The sequence below is a fragment of the Rhinoderma darwinii genome, chromosome 5 (assembly GCF_050947455.1).
Source record: "Rhinoderma darwinii isolate aRhiDar2 chromosome 5, aRhiDar2.hap1, whole genome shotgun sequence".
In the NCBI taxonomy this organism is placed as follows: domain Eukaryota; kingdom Metazoa; phylum Chordata; class Amphibia; order Anura; family Rhinodermatidae; genus Rhinoderma; species Rhinoderma darwinii.
Window position 1 is genome coordinate 35,001,312 of NC_134691.1, and position 24,413 is coordinate 35,025,724.

Below are 24,413 nucleotides of genomic sequence, written 5' to 3' on the forward strand. Positions count from 1 at the left end.
AAAACTTCAAATTATTTCCCTCATAAGAAATCATTAAAGTTTCGTTGCAACCACATCTGGGGCACTGGGCTGTAATATAGAAAGGGCAGAACGGTCAATTTGCCATAAGCCTCCACCACCTAGTGATCGTCACCACCCAGTCCTCTCTAGTTTCAAACCATTTAAAGAGGCTCTGTCACCAGATTATAAGTGCCCTATCTCCTACATAATCTGATTGTCGCTGTAATGTAGATAACAGCAGTGGTTTTTATTTAGAAAAACGATCATTTTTGAGCAAGTTATGAACAATTTTAGATTTTTGCTAATTAGTTTCCTAATAGACAACTGGGCGTGTTTTTACTTTTTATCAACTGGGCGTTGTACAGAGGAGTGTATGACGCTGACCAATCCGTGACCAATCAGTGTCATACACTTCTTATTGTTCCAGCCTATTGTTACAGTGTGATTGTGCAGTGATAGAAGCCGGGCTGGAACAATGAGAAGTGTATGATGCTGATTGGTCAGCGTCATACACTCTTCTGTACAACGCCCACTTGGTCAAAAGTAAAAACACGCACAGTTGTCTTTTAGGAAACTAAATTAGCATAAATCTAAAATTGCTCAAAAATGATCGTTTTTCAAAATAAAAACCACTGTTATCTACATTACAGCGCCGATCAGATTATGTAGTTGATAGGACACTTAAAGAGGCTCTGTCACCAGATTATAAGTTTAACCTAGAGAGGAGCACTTCATTCGTTTTTAAAATTGGAATTTTTGGTGGAGAGGCTACTACTGAATGCAACCAATAAGAGGGGAAAAGGGGCGCTCCCTACCAAATTTATTGCCATGGGGACACGCGAACCGTTGTATCAAACCCTACTCCATCGAAATGCACACTTTGCTTTGTCATTGTATTGTCCGAACCTTGGGCCATATGTGTCATACAGACATGCATTCTCCCATGGCCAATGGTGCTTTCCATCACAGACTGGTAGATATGTACACACGTGGCTCAGGAACACCTCATCAAAGTCAGACCGTGAAGTTCAATCTTCTGAATTGAAAGTTCTTAGTCATTTCGAAAGACCTAGAAAAGTTAGTATGTTGATGACCTACAGCCATGGAATTGGCAACAATGGCATACGATGCATTTGGAAAGTCTTCGAGACCCTTAATTTTTTCACACTTTGTGATATTTAGGCCTTGTGCTAAAATAAAAAAATCTTCGCCTCCACACAATCCTGTCTCTGAGCTCTACAGGCAGTACTTTTCCTCCTCATGGCTTGGTTTTTGCCCTGATATGCATTGTCATCTGTGAGACCTTTTTATATTGTCCGGGATGTGTCTTTCCAAATCATGTCCAATCAAATAAATTTATGGATGTAGACTTGGGAGAGGACTAGACAACAAGATAAGGAGATCCTTTCGTTGCAAAACATCAGTGTAAATAAAAAGGACCGATTAATGTCAAATCACATTTCTGATAATAAAAGTGAAAAACTGACAGGCAAGTTAAAGTGTATGTTCACAAATGCCAGAAGTCTAGCAAGCAAAATGGGGGAGCTGGAGGCCTTGATACTGGAAGAAAATATAGATATAGTTGGTGTTGCTGAAACATGGCTGGACTCTTCACATGACTGGGCTGTAAATCTACAGGGTTTTACACTTTTTCGTAAAGACAGGACAAATAGGAAAGGTGGTGGTGTATGTCTGTATGTGAGAAGTGATATGAAGGCGAGTGTGAAAGAGACAATAGTGGGTGAAGACTGTGAGGAGGTTGAAACCTTGTGGGTGGAACTAGAAAGGGAGGTAAACACTGAAAAAATTACTTTTGGTGTAATCTATAGACCCCCCAATATAACTGAGGAGATGGAAGGTCAGATATATAAACAGATGGAGCGGGCTGCACAGGCGGGTACTGTAGTGATAATGGGAGATTTTAATTTCCGGGATATTAATTGGTGTCATGGTTCGGCTTCAACTGCAAAGGGGAGACATTTCCTCAACCTGTTGCAGGAAAATTTTATGGGCCAGTTTGTGGAAGACCCGACTAGAGGTGAAGCTCTGTTGGATCTGGTCATTTCTAATAATGCAGATCTTGTTGGGAATGTCAATGTTCGTGAAAACCTCGGTAACAGTGATCATAATATAGTTACATTTTACCTATACTGTAAAAAACAAACGCAGGCTGGGAGGGCAAAAACATTTAATTTTAAGAAAGCCAATTTCCCCAGGATGAGGGCTGCAATTCAGGATATAGACTGGGAAGAACTAATGTCAAATAATGGAACAAATGATAAATGGGAGATTTTCAAATCTACTTTGAGTTATTATAGTGCAAAATTTATTCCTACAGGTAATAAGTATAAACGACTCAAATTAAACCCCACATGGCTTACACCTTCTGTGAAAGGGGCAATACATGACAAAAAAAGGGCATTTAAAAAATACAAATCTGAGGGTACAGCTGTAGCCTTTGTAAAATATAAAGAGCTTAATAAAATCTGTAAAAATGTAATAAAATTAGCAAAAATACAAAATGAAAGGCAGGTGGCCAAGGATAGTAAAACAAATCCTAAAAAATTCTTCAAGCATATAAATGCAAAAAAGCCAAGGTCTGAACATGTAGGACCCCTAGATAATGGTAATGGGGAGTTGATCACAGGGGATCAAGAGAAGGCAGAGTTACTAAATGGGTTCTTTAGCTCTGTATATACAACAGAAGAAAGAGCAGCTGATGTAGCCGGTGCCAGTGCTGTTAATATATCAGTTGATATACTGAATTGGATGAATGTAGAGATGGTCCAAACTAAATTAAATAAAATAAATGTGCACAAGGCTCCGGGACCAGATGGGTTACACCCTAGAATTCTTAAAGAGCTTAGTTCAGTTATTTCTGTCCCCCTTTTCATAATATTCAGAGAATCTCTAGTGACTGGTATAGTGCCAAGGGACTGGCGCAGGGCAAATGTGGTGCCTATTTTCAAAAAGGGCTCTAGGTCTTCCCCGGGTAATTATAGACCAGTAAGCTTAACATCCATCGTGGGGAAAATGTTTGAGGGGCTATTGAGGGACTATATACAGGATTATGTGACAATAAATAGCATTATAAGTGACAGCCAGCACGGTTTTACTAAGGACAGAAGTTGTCAAACTAACCTAATCTGTTTTTATGAAGAGGTGAGCAGAAGTCTAGACAGAGGGGCCGCTGTGGATTTAGTGTTTTTAGACTTTGCAAAGGCATTTGACACTGTCCCCCATAGACGCCTAATGGGTAAATTAAGGACTATAGGTTTAGAAAATATAGTTTGTAATTGGATTGAGAATTGGCTCAAGGACCGTATCCAGAGGGTTGTGGTCAATGATTCCTTCTCTGAATGGTCCCCGGTTATAAGTGGTGTACCCCAGGGTTCAGTGCTGGGACCACTATTATTCAACTTATTTATTAATGATATAGAGGAAGGGATTAATAGCACTATTTCTATTTTTGCAGATGACACCAAGCTATGTAATATAGTTCAGACTATGGAAGATGTTCATGAATTACAGGCAGATTTAAACAAACTAAGTGTTTGGGCGTCCACTTGGCAAATGAAGTTTAATGTAGATAAATGTAAAGTTATGCATCTTGGTACCAACAACCTGCATGCATCATATGTCCTAGGGGGCGCTACACTGGCGGATTCACTTGTTGAGAAGGATCTGGGTGTACTTGTAAATCATAAACTCAATAACAGCATGCAGTGTCAATCAGCTGCTTCAAAGGCCAGCAGGATATTGTCGTGTATTAAAAGAGGCATGGACTCGCGGGACAGGGATGTAATATTGCCACTTTACAAAGCATTAGTGAGGCCTCATCTAGAATATGCAGTTCAGTTCTGGGCTCCAGTTCATAGAAAGGATGCCCTGGAGTTGGAAAAAATACAAAGAAGAGCAACGAAGCTAATAAGGGGCATGGAGAATTTAAGTTATGAGGAAAGATTGAAAGAATTAAACCTATTTAGCCTTGAAAAAAGAAGACTAAGGGGGGACATGATTAACTTATATAAATATATTAATGGCACATACAAAAAATATGGTGAAATCCTGTTCCTTGTAAAACCCCCTCAAAAAACAAGGGGGCACTCCCTCCGTCTGGAGAAAAAAAGGTTCAAGCTGCAGAGGCGACAAGGCTTCTTTACAGTGAGAACTGTGAATTTATGGAATAGCCTACCGCAGGAGCTGGTCACAGCAGGGACAGTAGATGGCTTTAAAAAAGGGTTAGATAATTTCCTAGAACAAAAAAATATTAGCTCCTATGTGTAGAAATTTTTCCTTCCCTTTTCCCTTCCCTTGGTTGAACTTGATGGACATGTGTCTTTTTTCAGCCGTACTAACTATGTAACTATGTAACTATGTAACTATGTAAGACTTCATTATCTTGACTGATAACTTCCTGCAGCGTGATATCGCACAACAAAAGCCATTGAAAAGATAATAAAAAAAAGTCAAGATTAAGATCTTGCCACTGTATTTTTGTGTTAAAAGTCAAGCTAAAGACAGCTACGTCTGTACCACAGGTGGACTCCAATCAAGGTGTAGAAACATTTCAAAGATGATCAAGAGAAATGGGAGGCCCCCAGAGCTAAATTTCAAGTGTTATAGCAAAGGGTCTGAATACTTATGTCCATGCAAAATTTGAGTTTTTAATAAATGTGCAAAAATTTCTACATTTTCTGTTTTCACCTTGTCATTATGGGGTACAAAATGTGAAAAGGTCTGCAGACTTCCTGAATGCACTGTATGCACCATCGCCCAATCCCCATGAATGGTATGAACCAGGAAAGAGGAAGTGTGTGCAAATAAGTTCTGGACCCTCCTATTTTGGGGCGGAGGGCTATTATGCTGTGACCGAGCACTAGAAAGTGGCTCCCACTTTTCGGCTTTTGCCATGACTCACACTCTATACACAGTATGCTTACTGCAGAGCCGTAACTGGGCTTTCCATCATTTGGGGCAAATGTTCAGTTTGCTGCCCCATTCCTCTATCTAAATATCTTGGCTATGTGGCTTATTGGTACACCCTGGCATCCAGCACCTGGGACTTGTAAGGTGAGGGAGGGGGAAAGATAATGCTTACCCCGCAGGGATGCTGTGGAGAAAGATGAAATGAAGCCGTATTTATCGTGCCAAAACTTGAACCTTACTTGCACTTATATACACAAAATGTATACAATTCTTGCGCATGGCCACAGACAATGTATATAAAAATGTTCTCACTCTGGGAGGCACAAACTAGGTTATGGCTCAAGATGGCTGGCTTGTGCTGTTTCACCATCAGACACCAGGCCAAGGACAGCCCTTACTACTGCAAGGGGTATCAACTTTGGGCCTAGTAGGCCTCAGGATCGTATCTATCTGCATTACTTCAGGCCTAGTGACCCATGACTGATCTGTAAAGGGCTCTGCAGACCTCCTAATGCTAATGACCTTTCACTAATGCTGGCCACTGACCATTAAACCTCTCTGACTGTCCTGGACCTCGTCTCACCCTCTCATGTACCCTTTACCGTCACCCTCTCCGCTATCCGTACAGTGTCTGCTCACACACCAACCCTGCTCGCTCTTCAGGACCTTTCGTCACCCCAGGCACAACGATGGATACAGACGTATGGTCCCACCAATCCAACACAGGCTTCTCGGTTCCATTTGCTTACTGTAGTTCTCTACTTCCATGTCCTCAGCAGCTTTTTTCACTTTCCCACATGCAGCAACATGTCTTTTGTATCTTCATAACACAGAGCTCATGTTATGCCAACTTCCTACCAACACTGAACCCTGTTTGGGGGTTCACTTTCGTTTTATACTGTAAGCGCCGCCGCAAAGCACGCAACCTGTTACAGAACGGTACAAGCAACCTTAAAATGGTGTCCAGGCCGTACATCATGACGCCCTAAATTTAGATGTGAACAAACTAAGCACCTTGCCTTACCAAATCAAAACCGTCAAACGCAGCAATATGATCACAACGTCCTTGGTGGCCGGGTTATCCACCCTCTTCTTCTCCCATCGTTGCCAGACAGTAGCCGGTTTTGGCACTGCACAAGTGCCTCCTAGTGGAGGGATACAGCAACCGCATAGCAGTTCAACAATACTGATGATTAAATTACATCGCCAAAAAGGCCCGAAATACAAAAACCGCAGTATATACAAGGTTTCCTTTTTTAAATTTGCTTATATATTCTCCTGAACATGCCCCTGTCGTCGTCGTCCCCTCCCCCAGCTTACTGGCAAAACCGGTGCGAACTATAGTCCTATTGACTTTCCTATATTTTCTTTTAACAGTTTGTGTTTATGGCTGGGACAGCCTTCTAGTACAATCTGTGATGCTTGTCGGTAAATGCTATGCCAGACGTTTCTGCAGCTTCACAACCCGTTGTCATGGAAACACTAGCAATAAATGAAAATGTCCTCCATTATGTTTACTACTTTTCTACTTATTTTAGTGTGTGTGGTGCAGATGACACAATAATGTTTTTCGTTTTTATTTTTGGTAAACAGAAAATGCAGGACAAAGAGATCGCCCGCAGCCGAATCCCCCGCCTGGTTCTACGGCCTTACTTGCCAAAGCAGAAAGTATCCCCATCTTCTGAATCCCCGTTCTCGGAAGAAGAGAGCAAAGACTTCAACTTGACCTCAAGTCGATCTGCAAGGACCATAAGTAGCAACAGCTTCTGCTCAGGTAATTCACCATCGTCCTGATTTATGCTTAATGGAGTATTCCAAAAATCATAAAGTATCACCTATCCATAGGATAGGTAAATATATTCTGATAGGACCCCCACCGATCGTAAGAATGGGGTCCCGAACACCCAGATTCTCCCCCCTGCTCAAACGCAGTGAGGGGACATCGAATAAAGCGGCGGTCAACCATGTGTGCTGCTGCTCCATTCAAAGTCTATGGGAATGACGGACGCAGCCAAGTGCAGCGCTCGGCTGTTTCCGTCGTTCTCATCGACCGTGAATGGAGCGGATTAAATATGGATTTATCAGATAGAATATTGAAGCGTGTACTGGGGTCTACACAACGCCCAACATTCCCTCTGTTACCGGTGTCTTATGTGGCAGAGGGTCTTTTGCGCCACCTCAAGCTCCAGGGATCTGGTTTGACTGCTACCTCTGCACCCCTTTTAGCTGTGCCCCTGACGAACCCTAAGCGACTCCTTTGCCACCATACAGGTTGTGTACACAGCTTTGTCATGTGTATGAGCCCTAACACGTGACTGCGAGATGACACTACACCCAGGGATTGCTTATAATAAAAAAAATCCTCGTGATCGCTACTTCTCTCTCGTATCTCCAGGACTGACACCTGAAGACTCCAGGATTAGTGATCATCTCTAGAGTCATTTTTTTTTTTTTTTTTTTTGTAAGAGGTAAAACTGTTTACAGGTAGAAGTTACAGTTTAACTCCAGACAGCCAAGATGTATATCTGAGGTAACAAAAGTACATTTTGGGGTAACTGATGTTCTACCAGGGAAATTTTCGCACGATTTGTGTGAGTTGATCCATCTGTTATGTTATTTCAGCAAGACAAATATTAGGAGTTACCTCCCTCCTGAATGTGCACAGTTCACTCTAGCACCCCCCAGGTAATCCGCACTGCCAGCGTGTATGTTCAAGCTAGTAACATGGGAGACCGTGTTTACCACATGACACCACAACCACCTCCTTCCCTTCATCATTGTGCTTGGATAGAGGCCACCGGGCTCAGATGTCAGGCTGTGGAAAACATTCTGCTGGCCGCATCTGGCTGCACAGTCAGCAGCTAAATACATGGCTTCTGCTGGAAACTCCCAAGTTACATTTTATTCATTATGACTTCGGAACAAAAAATTGGCTGCAGCTTCCAAAGCGCTTGCAAATATAAAAAAAAAAGAAAAGCTTATTTTGAACATTCATTAAAAAAAATGTGGCTGTTTTTGTAACTTTTTAAGAAAAAAAAAAAAAAAGTTTGGATGAGTCGATCTCACTGCAAAGTGTTATCATGAGCGTTTCCATAGACACATAATAAGTGGAAGAGCAGCATGCCGAACTGTAATAAAAAATAGTCTAAATCTTACATTACACAGACTCTTATTGCTGGTACGGAAATACTTCGCATTTTGCTGTCAGGACAGTCCTGTATCTAGCGGCTGCTGTTGGGATGTACATTGATGCTGTGCATCCTTTAGTACTGGATATTTTGCTTGTGCATTGTTTATATAAGCAGTTGTTGTGCTGCTGGGGTTAAAGTGGCCATACACCATGGATGGCTGTCGGACGACCAGTTATTCCTCCTGATTCCACTCCTGCATATATTGATTAACTTTATTTTAGGGAATAATTGAAAATAAACCGCTATTCCAGCATTGGTTTTTGCATTACAAATTTACTCCGTTCACTATGCAGCATAAATAACACGTTCCCTTTATTCTATGGGTCGGCACAATTATGGGGATACCAAATATGTAAAGGTTTTCTGTTTTCCTACATTTGCAAAATAAAAACCCTTTAAAAAAATAACTTTGTTTTTGCATCGCTGCATTTCAAGAGCTGTAACTTTTTTTTTTTTTTTTTCCTCGTCTCTGTGGCCGTATGTGGGTTTGCTCGCCATTCACCCGGCGGTTTGATTAATGTGTTAACTTTATTGTTTGGGTTATTACAATCGCGGCCATAATATATATATATATGTATGTATGTGTGTGTGTGTGTTTTTTTGTTTTATCTTTTTTTTTTATACCTTTTTACTAATTAAAACCACTTTTTGGGGGAAAAACAGGCACTATTTTTTGTTTGTCCCACTAGGGGACTTCACCATTCGATCTGCTGATCGCTTATATAACACTTTGGTATACTCAGTATATCAAAGCATTAGTGCCTGTCAGTGTAAAACTGACAGGCAATCTATTAGGCCATGCCCCTGAAATTCTACAACAAATCTGCCGCATGTAAACATTTTGGCTTTGTCTGGGGTTTAAAGAAGTCTGCTCCAAGACCGCCCCTCCCCCCCTCCCCCCCCCCCCCAAAAAAAAACACCTCAACAAATGGCATGAGCCATTGTCCATGGGCTTTATCCAATATTGCAGATCACCCCATTCACAATACCAGACACGGCCTATAGACGAGTAGTGCTGTTTATGGGGAAAAAATAAACATGTACAAATAATGGGTTAGATTTAGGCCTCATGCACACGACCGTGGTGTTTTTCTGGTCCGCAAATTCCAGGACCGTGTTCCGTGGAATGTCATCCGCAGTTCATCCGTATGTAATCCGCAAAAATGCGGATGAAAAAAAAAAAAAAAAAAAAGGACTTTTAAACAGGATGCCAAAAGCTTGGTCAAACCCCCTTTAGAAGGTCACATGATCCGCAAATCCGCAAACTGCGGATGACACACGGCGGTGTATCCGCAATTTCCACGGGCCCATTGACTTCTATTGGCATGTCCGCACCGCATTTGCGGCCCATAATAAGACATGTCCGGAGTTTCTGCGGCACGGATGTGCGGACATGCGGAGAGCCGTGAAAACACGGATAGTGGGTATGGCCACATAGAAATGAATGGGTCCGCAATTAACCCGTGGATTTGCGGTTGAATTGCGGACGCAAAAACACGGTCGTGTGCATGAGGCCTTAGGGTTCATTTATCAGAAGTCTAAGACCATTTTAAATGGACTGTCTCATCCGCATAAGCCCTTCTCTGCAAAGCCTGTTATAGGGGAAACGGCTCCTTGTACAAGGGGTCCTCAGCAGGTCCCCATACTGTCATGGAGTCCAATGAGTTCACCTTCTACAAAAGTGCTGTGGTACGTAATTCATATCTGTATTTTCCAGGGAAAGATGGCCACCAAAGCGGAAATGGGATAATTATGGCCTTTGATAAAAGCTCAGTCTTCCTGCAGTGGCTTTTAAAAGATCTGTAGAACCTGCTCCACAGAAGACGCAAGAAATAGCGTCTTGTCATTCAAAGGAGCTCTTGGAAAAACGTAGTTCTCTATAGCAACTTATCACTCAATGTCCTTTATTTAGTTTTCAGTGTAGTAGATGAACTGTGGTCACAAGGCCATTTTTTTTGTCCCCCCCCCCCCCAAGACCATTGGATACGTGAGACTGAAGATGCGCCTTGTTTACTGTATGATGTCAAGCACGGGTGGTGCATTATTTTTGAGGCTATTTTCATTCTTTCTTTGTCTAGATGATACTGGGTGCCCCAGTAGTCAGTCTGTGTCCCCAGTCAAGACACCTTCCGATGCTGGTATGAGCCCCATGGGATTCGGAAGTGAGGATGACTACAGTCACAAGAGAGTCCGTGTCGGCACTTTTGCAGATGGCAACATTCAGCCAGCCCGACACAAGAAGGAACTGAAGAGTGGACTCCTGAAGACAGGTAAACTCCTGTCTACAGATCTCTTGTTATCCCGGTGTGTAGATTGCACACTAATATTGTATGCTCGTGGGTGGAACATACTTACAATGGTTTACAACGTGGCCTGTAGAGCTGATCAACCCATTGAGAATCGTATAATCAACACCCAGTTTAATTAAAGCCCATGCACACGACCGTATTTTCCATCCGTAATTACGGACCCATTCATTTCTATTGGCCACGGACACCTTTCAGTATATTTACCGATGGGTGTCTGTTGACGCAATCATGGGCCAATATATATTAGACTGAAATTTGTAATGGGTATGTCAACCGATACCGCCCTCAAGTGAGTTATCCAGATTCAAATCATGTTTTATCGATCTATCGGAGAGGAGGAATAACACACGGACGCTGCTGGTATGCTCAAAATATTCCTCTAAATTTTATTGATCAAAACAAGTACAATAATATGATTTCCGAAAAGGTGTAGGCTTGATTTCAACCAATCATTTACAATACGATAATCACTCTGATTCAGCCAGTGAGAATATTTCAATGCATTATTCTAATTCTTCACACATCGAGGTTTGCAGGTGCCTTCTCTTTCTTGGTAAGATGGGGGGAGACATACCCACGTGCATATTTGGGCATGTCTCCCTCTCTCATCTCGCTCCTTCCCCTGTTCTTTCTCTCCAAACCTCGTATGGGAACCAAGGTCAAAGATAAACCTACAAACTTGGGAAAAAAACAGACTTGTCTTTAAAGGAGCAATGACTTTCTTATTCACTACAAAAGAAACAGAATGAAGACCCCAGACCAGATGGCCGCTGCACAATATGGATTCATTTAAACATTATTTTAATCACTTTCACAGTGTCCGTGCTGAAAAAATGATAGAACCCGTCCTATTATTGTCTGTAAGTACGGCACGGACTCTCCCATAGAAGCCTATAGACTCTTCCGTAAATACTACGGATGTGCATCCATAAACCGTTTTTTTTTATGGATCCGTATATACGAATGACTACGGATCTATATTTACGGATAGATGAAAATACGGTCGTGTGCATGGGGCGTTCGTGAGGTATCTTAAATCTGTCATCCTCCGCGCTTCCCTAGTAGTCGCAGCAAGGCCTTCTACCACTCCATTTACTCGGCTCCCACGTCGCACCCTCTGCTATAGCATGCTACATACAAGTAGCGTACTGTCGACCCCTATATAAAGCTTCCTGCATCGGTATCTGCTACGTTCCGGTGCCTTAATGCATTCCTACCGGGTGCGACAAACCTAGACTGTCAATTTCTAGCCTTCAAACCGATCGATATCCAGACGTTACTGGAGATCTGCAAACCCTTATTAATATGGGCATGTTGTACTTGATACATGTGAGCGCCCGTCTCCGGTAGAATTCTGTGTTGCTATGGTAACTGCAGCTCTGATTTGATTACGGGAGTAGGATTTGCATATGGAACACTCTCTCACCTGTACCGGAGCACTGATGGGTATTCTAGTGTAGGACGGGTTTTTTTTTTTTAAGGGATAATCCAGTCCAAATTACCTTCTATAAGGTCATAGATACAACGGAGACGATTACACTGGTGAAGTCTGTGATATCTGACTCTTTAGGGTGAATTCACACATGGCAGATTTTGATGTGTGTGTGTATGTACATACATACATACAAACATACATACATACATACATACGTTTTGTCACTGAAATTTCTCCAACTTTCTTGGAGCGGTTTTTCCATTGACACGATGAAAAACGGCTTAAGAGGTGACATGCTCCTGCTTTTTACGGGGCATTTTTTTACGCGCCGTTTTTGTAAAACGGCGGCATAAAAAAAACGCCCTGTCTGAACGAAACGCTGTTTTTCCCCATTGAATTCAATGGGCAGATGTTTGTAGGCGTTTAGCTACCGTTTTTTCAGGCATATTTTTAGCCGTTTACACCCTGAAATATGCCTGAAAACTCAGCGTGTGAACCTGCCGTTAGGCTACATGCGCACATTGAGGAATTTGGTGCAAAAAAATCCACGTTAAAAACAAAGGTAATTCCTCAGGTAATGTAATGTTTTTTTCATTTTGAGGCAGAACTTGGTGCACTTTTATGCTGCAGATTTTGATAGATACAATCCGCAAGCAGAAACGCAAGATAAATTGACATGCTGCAGATTTTAAAATACGCACCGCAGGTCAATTTCCCTGCAGAGTTTAGATGAGATTTCTTGAAACCTCATTTACGTTGCTTGTACTGTATTATGCTGTGGACTTGCCGCACGAATATACGTGTGGCAAATCCGCACATAATACACATTGCGTGCACTTGGCCTTGGAGAGATGTTTGGCCCTGTTTAGAAATTTGATATTGAAAATCTGCCAATTCCTCCTCACGGAATCCTGCTTTTCTGGGTGCGTATGATGTTGTTGGGGTTCTCCTGGCTTCCTTCATCTAGATCAGGGGTCTCCAACCTGTGGCTCTCTTGAGAACTACTGCTGGGGCATGCTGGGAGTTGTACTTTTGCAACAGCTGTAGGCCACTGATCATAAATCTTTCAATGTCCTCATTTTGCAGAAGACCAGAAGGTCCCTATTACTATTCCACTAGGTTGTTATGAATGGGGAAGCCGAACACCAGAACCATTCGTATCTCAGAAGAACAGATGACTAGATTTTTGGAGGCTGTCCAGGATTAGAAAAACATGGCTGCTTTCTTCAAGAAATCGCACCACACCTGTCCATGGGTTGTGTTGTGATATTGTATTCACGTCACTGGAGCTGAGCTGCAATATGGCACACAACCTGTGGACAGGTATCGCCCTGTTTTTGGAAGAAAGCAGCCATGTTTCTCTAATCCTGGACAACCCCTTTTAACCCTCACTTGGATATGGGGGGGGGGGGACACCGGGAATATAAAAAAAAAATACACCGCTGCTGTTCATGGGTCATGTTTAGTATTGCACCTCGGCTCTATTACCTTGAATAGGTCTGAGCTGCAGTACCACACACAACCATTGGACATGTGTGGCGCTGTTCTGTAAAAAGTTGATCCTTTTTTACTAATCTCAGGCAATCCCTCTAAGCGCACACCATACATTTGAGGTTCTTCCGGACGTACCGTCCTTGCGTTGTTTTTGTAGTGTCGCTAATGAAGATGTTGGCTTGTGTGGAGAATCTCTCGCTGTAACAGCGTTTTATAGTCTAGTTTGTCATGGCTGTGGAAATATTTTGTTTTAGAAACGGTCTCTTGTTTAAACAAGTCACAGGGAGATGGATGGTACTGTTCTGTAACAATGTTCTCCATTCACGCCCGGCACATGTCGTATTGTCGTTCCCTCCTGTCTGCAAATTCCTGGTGTTTTCAACATCAGCTCTTTCAGTTCTCCTATAGATGATGCCAGATCAGCGCTGGTTAAATGCGTTCACCGAGCAGTAAATTTACTCTGCTGGTGAATACGAACTTGGAGATGCCAAATTTACATAGTTGGTTGTTTGATTTTAAATGTTTTTGGGTTGCCCCCCCCCCCCCCCTTCCGGCGTTCACTCTGCATTTTAAATATTGTAATATTTTGGACTTTTTATGAATGCGGCAGACTCCAACATGCGATTGTTAGATCGCTGGCACTTATGTATTGCAGTGTATTGTGCTTTTAGCGTCGTCCTATGAAGCAATGTGTCTGTCCAAGATGGCAGACCTGGGGGCCTTCATTAGGGCCCCAGCTGCCAAACAACCATCGGCGAAGGTGTTGCGGGGAGCCAATAGGGTGACTGAGGACCCACCGTCTAACGACTAAGATGCCATGGTCGCTAATGATCGGAGTGATCTCTGATCCCAACCGTTAGTGTGAGGTGTCAGCTTTAATACACAGCTGACACCTGCGGCGTAGGTAGCCCTCTACACACACACTACAGACTAAGGCCTTATTTACACGAACGCGTTAAACGTCCGTGGGACGGCCGTTGAAACAGCGGCTGTCTCACGGACCTATGTAATTCAATGTGGCCACTCACACAGCCGTTGTTTGAACGGACCGTGTGAAGGGTCCGTGGGAAAATAGGACATGTCCGTTCTTTTCACGCATAACACATCCCTCCATAGACTCAACTATGGGGGATGCGTGACATCGCGTCCCGCAGTGCTGAGCACGGATGCACCTCGGACGTGAAAAACAGCAGTTTTTCACATCAGATGTGCAGCGTTCGTGTAAATAGGGCCTAAGCTGTACGTTTACGTCACATTTTGGTAAGGGGTTAAAAGGATATTCTGACATCTGCAAATGTTCTTCGTAAAATGAAAAGTTTTTTAAAAAAATGTTCATACTTTCTCTATCCATTCCTCACAATTGTTAAGATCTCTGCTTGGTGTCATTCAATTGGAACCTTCGTTTCCTTCCAGTTGCTAAAAAATAATCTGTCATTCTCATATGATGGACACCGGTGTCTGCTTGTTAGGCTGGATTCATACGAGCATGTTCGGTCCCTAAAGGACGGAACGTATTTTGGCCGCAAGTCCCGGACCGAACACACTGCAGGGAGCCGGGCTCCTAGCATCATAGTTATGTACATGCTCGTGTGAATCCAGCCTTAGGGTATGTGCACACAACCTATTTTCAGACGTAATGGAGGCGTTTTACGCATGAAAAGACGGCTCCATTACGTCTGCAAACATATGCCCATTGCCTGCAATGGGTCTTATGATGTTCTGTGCAGTCATTTTACGCGTCGCTGTCAAAAGACTGCGCGTAAGATTACGCCCGCGTCAAAGAAGTGCAGGACACTTCTTGGGACGTATTTGGAGCCGTTTTTCATTGACTCCAATGAAGATCAGCTCCAATTACGTCCGTAAAAGACGCCGTGAAAAAAAGTACATGCAAGACGTCTGAACTTCAGGAGTGGTTTTCTTCTGAAAACAGCTCCTGTAATTTCAGACGTATTTTGCGCTGTCGTGTGAACATCAAGTGACCAGGACAGAGTTTTATCCCCTGGAAGAAAAAAAAATGAAGGTTCCTATTAAATGACGGCAAGCCGAGATCTTAAACTGTGAGGCATTGATTCAAAGTATATTGGAAAATATTCTAACTTTCCAGTATACAATGAATAAGCTTTATTTGTGGACCCTGTAATACCTCTTTAAATTTGTGGAATATGATGATTCTGTTTTACTGTATTAGTATTTTTATGTTCTTGCATATTTACTTTTTTTTTTTTCTTTTTGTTCCTTAATAAAAGAGCAAGGAAAGGGAGAGGTTCATTATTCACCTAGCTGGCACGCACATGCAAGCACGGAATAAAAGTAAAGGAAGGGTGTATTATATCTACAAAAATAGATGTCGGACTCTTGTCCCTTGAAAATAATTGTTCATCTTGCAGGAAAAAAAAAATTTTCTTCTATAATTAAAAAAAAAATGCTACCTAAAACACGAAGAGGCAAGTATTTTAAAAGTGGCACAAATCTACTCACTGGATACTCATTGGACATTATTTGCAAGGTGAGATTATCATCTAGTTCAGCGCAAACAAACTCCGAGTCCACCTTCTTAAAGGGGTTTTTCCACGTGGGACACTTGACATAACCAGAGGATATGTCATAAATGTCAGATGCGTGTCCCACCTCTGTGGATGAGGGTCAAACATCTGGGACCCGCATCTATCTCTAGAACAGGGCCCCTAAACCCCGTTCTAGCTTTTTGTGCTCACACTCCCGGACTCTTTGATTACGTGGACGGGAGTTACGGAAACGGCGTAACTCTCTGAGCTACGCTGTGTCCGTAACTCCCGTATAAATTAATGGCAGTTATGGAATCCGCGTAGCATGCGAGCTACCCAAAAACCTACCGCTGCTATGACAAGTAAGCGCAAAACCCTTAAGAAAAATAGGGCAGGCGGGTGGCAACTTCTCTGCTCTGCGCGCCAACTGAATCACTTCCTATGTTCAGCCTCTTCTATAACCTGGCCCCTGCAGAGCCCACCCACACCACCTTCTGGTTTACAATAAAACTACATGACAAATGTTAACACTTAGGGTATGTGCACACGATAGGCATTTACGTCTGAAATGACAGACTGTTTTCAGGAGAAAACAGCTGCCTCGTTTCAGACGTAAATGCTCCTCCTCGTATTTTGCGAGGCTTGTCTGACAGCCGTAAATTTTGAGCTGTGCTTCATTGAGTTCAATGAAGAACGGCTCAAATTACATCTGAAAGAAGTGCCCTGCATATAATGTATATAAGTGCCCTGCATATAATGTATATAAGTGTCCTGCATATAATGTATATAAGTGCCCTGCACTTCTTTGCCGAGGCAGTAAATTTACGCGTCGTCGTTTGACAGCTGTCAAACGACAACGTGTAAATGACAGGTTGTCTGCACAGTACGTCAGCAAACCCATTCAAATGAATGGGCAGATGTTTGCCGACGTATTGTAGCCCTATTTTCAGACGTAAAACGAGGCATAATACGCCTCGTTTATGTCTGAAAATAGGTTGTGTGAACCCAGCCTAACATTGGCTTCTAAGCCTCCCAGATTCTACCACAGTCAAAACACATTCCTCTACGGTTTCGCTCTCCTTATGACATGTCCTGTGGATATGTCAATAATGTCCCTCGTGGGAAAACCCCTTTTAAAGAGCACCTAAAACTAAGCAAAATCCCCCATATATAAATCAAAGCCAGACTCTAGTAATTTATGTCTTGCTTGCAGAAATATTGGCATTCCTGTATTTTATTTTATATTTTCATTTTTGAAAAAGTTACAATTGGACGAGCAGCCATATTGATTGTCACCTTTGATCACGTTAAGCAAAAATAGCAAAGCTGACAATCTTAGAACGATTGCCATCCTTCCGATTTTACTATATGGCCGATTTGTATATCCAAATCCATTTTTTTTTTTTACCTTTTACAAAAAAAAGTCACTTTTTTTTTTAAAAGTAGTTTGTGATTGACAACGTCTACATTGCTGTATGCAACTGCTAAATCTTCATAAGCCGGGTTCACACTGAGTTTTTTTGCAGTCAGAAAATTATGCCTGGAAAAATCAGCTCTGGTTTTTAGAAGTGGTTTTGCTCCACAATCGATTTTTGATGCGTTTTTTTTTTTCCGCGTTTTTTATTAGGCTTTTTTTTTAGCTATCTCTTCAACAGAAAGATGGAATAACAGCGCGCGTTTTTTTTGTCAAAAAACATGTTTATTTCTGTCTCCCATTGATGTCAATGAGGTTTTGAGGCGGAAAATGCCTAAAGATAGGTCATGTCGCTTCTTTTTCCCGCGAGTGTTTTTTGTTGCTCGCGGTAAAAAGACTGCTCCGCCTCCCATTGAAATCAAAGGGAGTCAATTTCGGCCGTTTTTTGCCATGGTCTCTGTGGCAAAAACCACGGCAAAAAAAAACGTGTGAACAGGGCCTGTGGGAGGTATGTTCACACTGCTTTTTTTCGGCCATAAACGACACATAAATCTGAGGCATAACGCCTCCAAACATTTACCACCACCCACCCCCCCCCCCCCCCCACAAACGTCTGGGAAAACGGCATTCTGTTCAGGCGAGCCGGTTTTTTACGTGGACGTTTTTCAAAACGGCCGCGTTAAAAACGCCCGTGAAAAAGTGCATGTCACTTCTTGAGCCGTTTTTCATTGACTCTCTAGAAAGACCGCTCCAAAAACGGCTGTGAAAAACGCAAGTTTGATTTGAAAAAAACAGCTGAAAATCAGGAGCTGTTTTCTCTTGAAAACTGCTCCGTATAATCCATCGTTTACTGAGGTCATCTGAAATCCATAAGGCTCCGGCTTCAGCTCTGCCTGTTCAGCTTGGCTTCTGTGTACAGATGTAGCCATCTTTATCTTGACTTTTAACACATTAAATACACAGTGGCAAGATCCCTTATCTTGACTTTTTTCAATGACTTCAATGTCTTTTGTGTGATATCACGCTGCAGCAAATTAACAGTGAAGATAAACTTGGCTACATCTGTATATGCACAAGCGCACCAGGCAGGTAGTACATGGCGATGGGGTCTAATATCCATTACAGTAAGTACAGAATGGTTATAAACTTGCAGCAGGATGATTAGGCCATTTTCACATATACTAAAGATGCGCTCCACCTTGGAGCTACAAATTTTTCCAAAATATTTTAAAATTCAATTTAAAAAAAATATAAAAACAAAAAAAAAAGCCATTTGTTCTTTCAGGATGATTTCAAACTCGTAAAACGACACAACCTACAACCAAATAAAAAATGTAACCCTTTCCAGTTTTTAGCTCTGTTTCTAGGAAGACGTTGGATGTCTTGGAAATGTTTCTTCTCATTAGCGTCTCCAGTTTGCCGGAGGTAATATAAATTGTTACCTTTCAGCTCAGCAGCTGCTGCTCAGTCCCTCGGCTGACAGCTTCGGGTTTGTCTTTTTCCTCTCTGTTGTCATGGAGCCGCCTGAATTTGCTTACTTGACCTGCAAGCACAAGGATGCATTAAAGTCTGTCACCATGGCAACACCAGCACAGACTGCGTGCGACTCCAGGAGGAGAATAGATATACCGTAAATCAAGTATCCAATGCACGCCGCCTTGTTTCAAGCCCTTTAAAAAAAAAATTGCGCCATTAAAAAAATAAAACATTTTCTTCCTGTTGAGAATACAACAAATATTATTATTATTTATATATATATATATATATATATTCCTCCATTTTTGGATGGGCCACGTTTAGATGGTTGTAATGTGACCACATTTTAGCATCCGTATTACAGCCGCCACACCCGGACCTCCCATGGTCCTACTAAAACTAACTTGGGTTGCTGTAGACCTCTTTGCTGATTGTTTCCGTTGAACTGCGGGAGGTCCAGGTGTTGCGGCCATAATATGGACGTTACAATGCGGCCGTATTACAGGTGTCTTAGGCTTTTGCAGGCAACTTTTGGGGTTTCAGTAAATTTGCAGCAGGTATAGCCAAGCATACAAGCGCCATCAAAATAATAAGACCTTTAAAACAACCCTGGCGGACGTCGTAAGTCAATAGGGTCTATTGTCGCTTTATGGATCCATCACGGCTAGCCATGACGCTAGTGTGAACACAAAAACTGGTCTCGCAGCTCATAGCAAGCGATTACAGCGTAGCTTTTATTTTTTCCAGAGCAGTTTAAAAAACACAAGCTGAAGGCTGATTGGTTGCTACGAGCGAAAAGACCAGTTTTACGGGTCTACCAGGTGATGGAAGCGGCAAATGTCGGTGTCAAATCTGAAGCCCGGGGAAGATTAAGGACTCCTACACAATGCAGAGCCTGTACATCCGTGTACGGAGCCATACAGCCTATATGCACTGATATAGCAGCTCGTTGTGTACAGAGATATACAGTGAAGGAAATAAGTATTTGATCCCTTGCTGATTTTGTAAGTTTGCCCACTGTCAAAGTCATGAACAGTCTAGAATTTTTAGGCTAGGTTAATTTTACCAGTGACAGATAGATTATATAAAAAAAAAAAAAAAAAGAAAATCACATTGGCAAAATGATATATATTTATTTGCATTGTGCACAGAGAAATAAGTATTTGATCCCCTACCAACCATTAAGAGTTCAGCCTCCTCCAGACCAGTTACACGCTCCAAATCAACTTGGTGCCTGCATTAAAGACAGCTGTCTTACATGGTCACCTGTATAAAAGACTCCTGTCCACAGACTCAATGAATCAGTCTGACTCTAACCTCAACAACATGGGCAAGACCAAAGAGCTTTCTAAGGATGTCAGGGACAAGATCATAGACCTGCACAAGCATGGAATGGGCTACAAAACCATAAGTAAGACGCTGGGTGAGAAGGAGACAACTGTTGGTGCAATAGTAAGAAAATGGAAGACATACAAAATGACTGTCAATCGACATCGATCTGGGGCTCCATGCAAAATCTCACCTCGTGGGGTATCCTTGATCCTGAGGAAGGTGAGAGCTCAGCCGAAAACTACACGGGGGGAACTTGTTAATGATCTTAAGGCAGCTGGGACCACAGTCACCAAGAAAACCATTGGTAACACTTTACGCCGTAATGGATTAAAATCCTGCAGTGCCCACAAGGTCCCCCCGCTCAAGAAGGCACATGTACAGGCCCGTCTGAAGTTTGCAAATGAACATCTGGATCATTCTGAGAGTGATTGGGAGAAGGTGCTGTGGTCAGATGAGACTAAAATTGAGCTCTTTTGGCATTAACTCAACTCGCCGTGTTTGGAGGAAGAGAAATGCTGCCTATGACCCAAAGAACACTGTCCCCACTGTCAAGCATGGAGGTGGAAACATTATGTTTTGGGGGTGTTTCTCTGCTAAGGGCACAGGACTACTTCACCGCATCAATGGAAGAATGGATGGAGCCATGTATCGTCAAATCCTGAGTGACAACCTCCTTCCCTCCACCAGGACATTAAAAATGGCTCGTGGCTGGGTCTTCCAGCATGACAATGACCCGAAACCTACAGCCAAGGCAACAAAGGAGTGGCTCAAAAAGAAGCACATTAAGGTCATGGAGTGGCCTAGCCAGTCTCCAGACCTTAATCCCATTGAAAACGTATGAAGGGAGCTGAAGATCCGAGTTGCCAAGCGACAGCCTCGAAATATTAATGATTTACAGATGATCTGCAAAGAGGAGTGGGCCAAAATTCCATCTAACATGTGTGCAAACCTCATCATCAACTACAAAAAATGTCTTACTGCTGTGCTTGCCAACAAGGGTTTTGCCACCAAGTATTAAGTCTTGTTTGCCAAAGGGATCAAATACTTATTTGTCTGTGCACAATGCAAATAAATTTATATAATTTTTACTATGTGATTTTTTTTTTTTTTTTAATATAATCTATCTCTCACTGGTAAAATTAACCTAGCCTAAAAATTCTAGACTGTTCATGTCTTTGGCAGTGGGCAAACTTACAAAATCAGCAAGGGATCAAATACTTATTTCCTTCACTGTAGGGGAGGAATACAAACGCTAGTCTTAAACTAATTTACGTCAGTGGAAAATGTGGCAAATATATATTAAGAAGTGCACACCTCTTAATATATTTGCCACATCTTTGGCTCTCTGTGTGACAGAAATGCGAATCTACGCTTGCTATGAGCCGGTTGGTGCCATAGTTTATGCCAGTTTCTGGCATTAAGTATGATAAACCTGTCATTCTGGTGGAGGCCCCGCCCACTTTATCTAAACCCTGCCCCCTTTTTGCACCACCTTTGGAAAGTGGCGAGAAAAGAAAGTCGCAAATTTCAGTGCAACTATGGCATGCGGCAAAATTTCTGGCTTTTTAAAAGAAAAGCGAGAAAACTAGTGTCAACATTTTAAATAAATCCCCCCCCCCCCCCGCCTGCCACTTTTCTTCTTTACTGTCGGATACAGAATCCGACAAAAGAAAAATTTGGTATCCGGAGGTGCAGCAGAGCACTATTGCAGCCCTATACAAAAGAGAGCCACAATACAAGAGTGTGCGTGAGCCCTTGGGCTGTGTGCACACATCACATTATGGTGGCATTTTCGTACAAACAAAAACTGACGTGGTAGTTTTTGTTTTTTTTCTCACTGAGGTATAAGTGAGTTGTTGTTTTTTTTTTTTTTAAATACCCCCGATGCCTGAATTAAGCACCGTATACGTTTATTGCGGTAGATTAAGATATGGCACTTATGACAAAAATACACGATACACCATTCTTATTTTATGTGCCCGGCTCCCTGCAAATTCATTTTTCTACAGCGTCCGTTTGCAAATTGATGTTCTGGACAGTGGTCATGCCAGCTGCTCTAGCCAGAAATACAGACCTCACTAACATGATAGGAACAAAATAGCTCTAGGACAGGACATCCTAAGAGCGTAAAAAAAATAAATCAATACTATAAGACTAAAAGCCCAATTGTATTATACATTATGTAACATCCTGGTCATAAACACTATCTACAATAGCGACATGGTCTGTAGTCTCATGAATCGCCGGCCCTGATCTCGTGGGACCATTCATAACCGGTCAGCAAGTTTCTGCCGGTATATAGGCTGTTCACTCTATCATTCCTACTGCCATATATCATTAGTTGACTAGGTTATGGCAAGTTCACGTTCTAGTGTCCAGCTAGCTCTAAAGTAAGAACCATACATCTGTTATTTAGGATAAGTTCAACGTCACAACTATATTTATAATATACACCCCTCAACATTGAAATTGCAACACCAAGTAAGACAATGCGTAAGGTTCTGCAAATTGGGGAAGTATCAGGTGTCGCTAGATCTGCAAATGATCAAATTTTCAAGCCCCGTGCTCCAATCTGTGGCATGTGGAGGGGCATAAAAGACAGATAGAAAGCAGTTTTTTAGCCACATGAAACCCCAAAGATCGGAGTAAGGGGTGTGGGATGATTGAGCTATGCCTAGGTCAGCAACCGGTGTCGACACAAACTATCAGAAGGCATTTGCACGACCTTGGGCTTCGAGCCAGACGTCCATCTACAGGTGTTCCATTGACCACACACACCACCGCTCTCAAAGACTATTATGGTGCACAGCAAGGCTGGAATGGAGGTCTATCCTCTTCAGCGATAAGTCTCGTTTTTGTTTCGGACGCAATGATAGCTGGAGATTGGTCTGGAGACCACGTGGGCAACGCCATGAAGAGTCCTTGACAAGGGAACATCACACTGGGATTATGGTGTGGGGTGGCATAATGTACGGTAGCCGGATCCCTCTAGTCTTCATTTCAGGTACACGAACGTCTCGGCGATACATTGATTTGATCCTGGAACCAGTCGTATGGCAGTTTCTCCAAAGTGTCCCAGAAGCCTCTTTTCGACAGGACAACGCCAGGCCATATGTTACTGTGGCGTAAATGTGCTACCATGGCCTGCAGCATCTCGGAATGGTCTCCCATCGAGCATCATTGGTCGGCGATTGCAGAGGGATCTTCCAGCAGCCGATCTTGATCATTTGCTTGCCCAAGTGCATTCAGCGTGGCATAACCTTCCTCAGACCACCATTAATAACCTCATTGATGGCATGCCAAAGCATGTAAGTGCGTGTATTTCTGCTTATGCCACTTATACTATATACAAAATAAATCAAGATGTTTGGAATATGTTTCCATTTTTTTTTTTTTTTTTTATCATTTGCATATCATCCTGTGGTTTCCACAATTCCAAAACTATTCCTTCATGGTGGTGCCATTTCAATGTTCAGGAGTGTATAAACCATAGCATGGATAAGTGTGAGCCCTATGGCTAAAAAATCGGAATGTGGTTTGGTGTCCGCGATTGTTACTCTCCCCCCAAGCTGCATCCATCCCTTAATTCGTGACCCTATGGCCGCCCCTCCCACAACTTTTTCACTGTCCAACTCTGAAGTTTATAGTACATCTGCTACCCTATACTGAGAAATAAAACCATATATTTAATAAAATGTTATTCAAAATATGGGTCCTCTCAATAAAGAAGCACCCCAGGTTTTGTGTTTTTACGATCATTAGGTACCTATCGTGTGTGTGTGTGTGTGTGTGTATATATATATATATATATATATATATATATATAGTGTGTGTGTATACTCGATCTGATAAAAATGTACAGAAGTTAATGTAGATAAGAGTCAGCCTCTTCAATTCATGATTTATGGATTGTACCAACTGGGTCCCCACAGAGGGGACACAGAAACAAATTGTGCTTCTACCTGCCCAAAAAATGTTTCCCCCAGAATAAGCGGCACCAGATGTGACTGGTAGTCATTGATCTACTCTGAATAATCACCTAGACACCAACCATTACCCAGTCAACCACTATCTGAGGTCTATGGCCAGTGTGCTGCTTTCCAAAAAGAAAAATCTTGGCAATGACCAGGAAGGCCATAGGATCCACTGTTGCCCTCCCAGCCTGTAACTATAAGGCCGGGTTCACACACAGCAGAATCGCAGCTTTTTCGCCACAAAAATCGCAACATCTGCTATTTGCCTCCCCATTGAATTCAATGAGGAAAACCCGCAACCGAAAAGCAGCGATTCTGCAACCTAAATTGACATGCTGAGGATTACAAAAAATTA

General features: G+C 42.4%; 1 protein-coding gene across 2 annotated transcripts in view; it reads left to right on the forward strand.

Annotated features, from left to right (window-relative positions):
* Nucleotides 1-24,413, forward strand: part of SYBU (syntabulin) — a 65,117-nt gene that overhangs the window by 6,521 nt on the left and 34,183 nt on the right. For both annotated transcript variants that reach the window (XM_075825816.1, XM_075825817.1), the window contains exons 3-4: nucleotides 6,523-6,703; nucleotides 10,199-10,390. In XM_075825816.1, coding sequence (XP_075681931.1) covers nucleotides 6,523-6,703; nucleotides 10,199-10,390 — 373 coding nt within the window. The remainder of the gene's footprint in view (nucleotides 1-6,522; nucleotides 6,704-10,198; nucleotides 10,391-24,413) is intronic.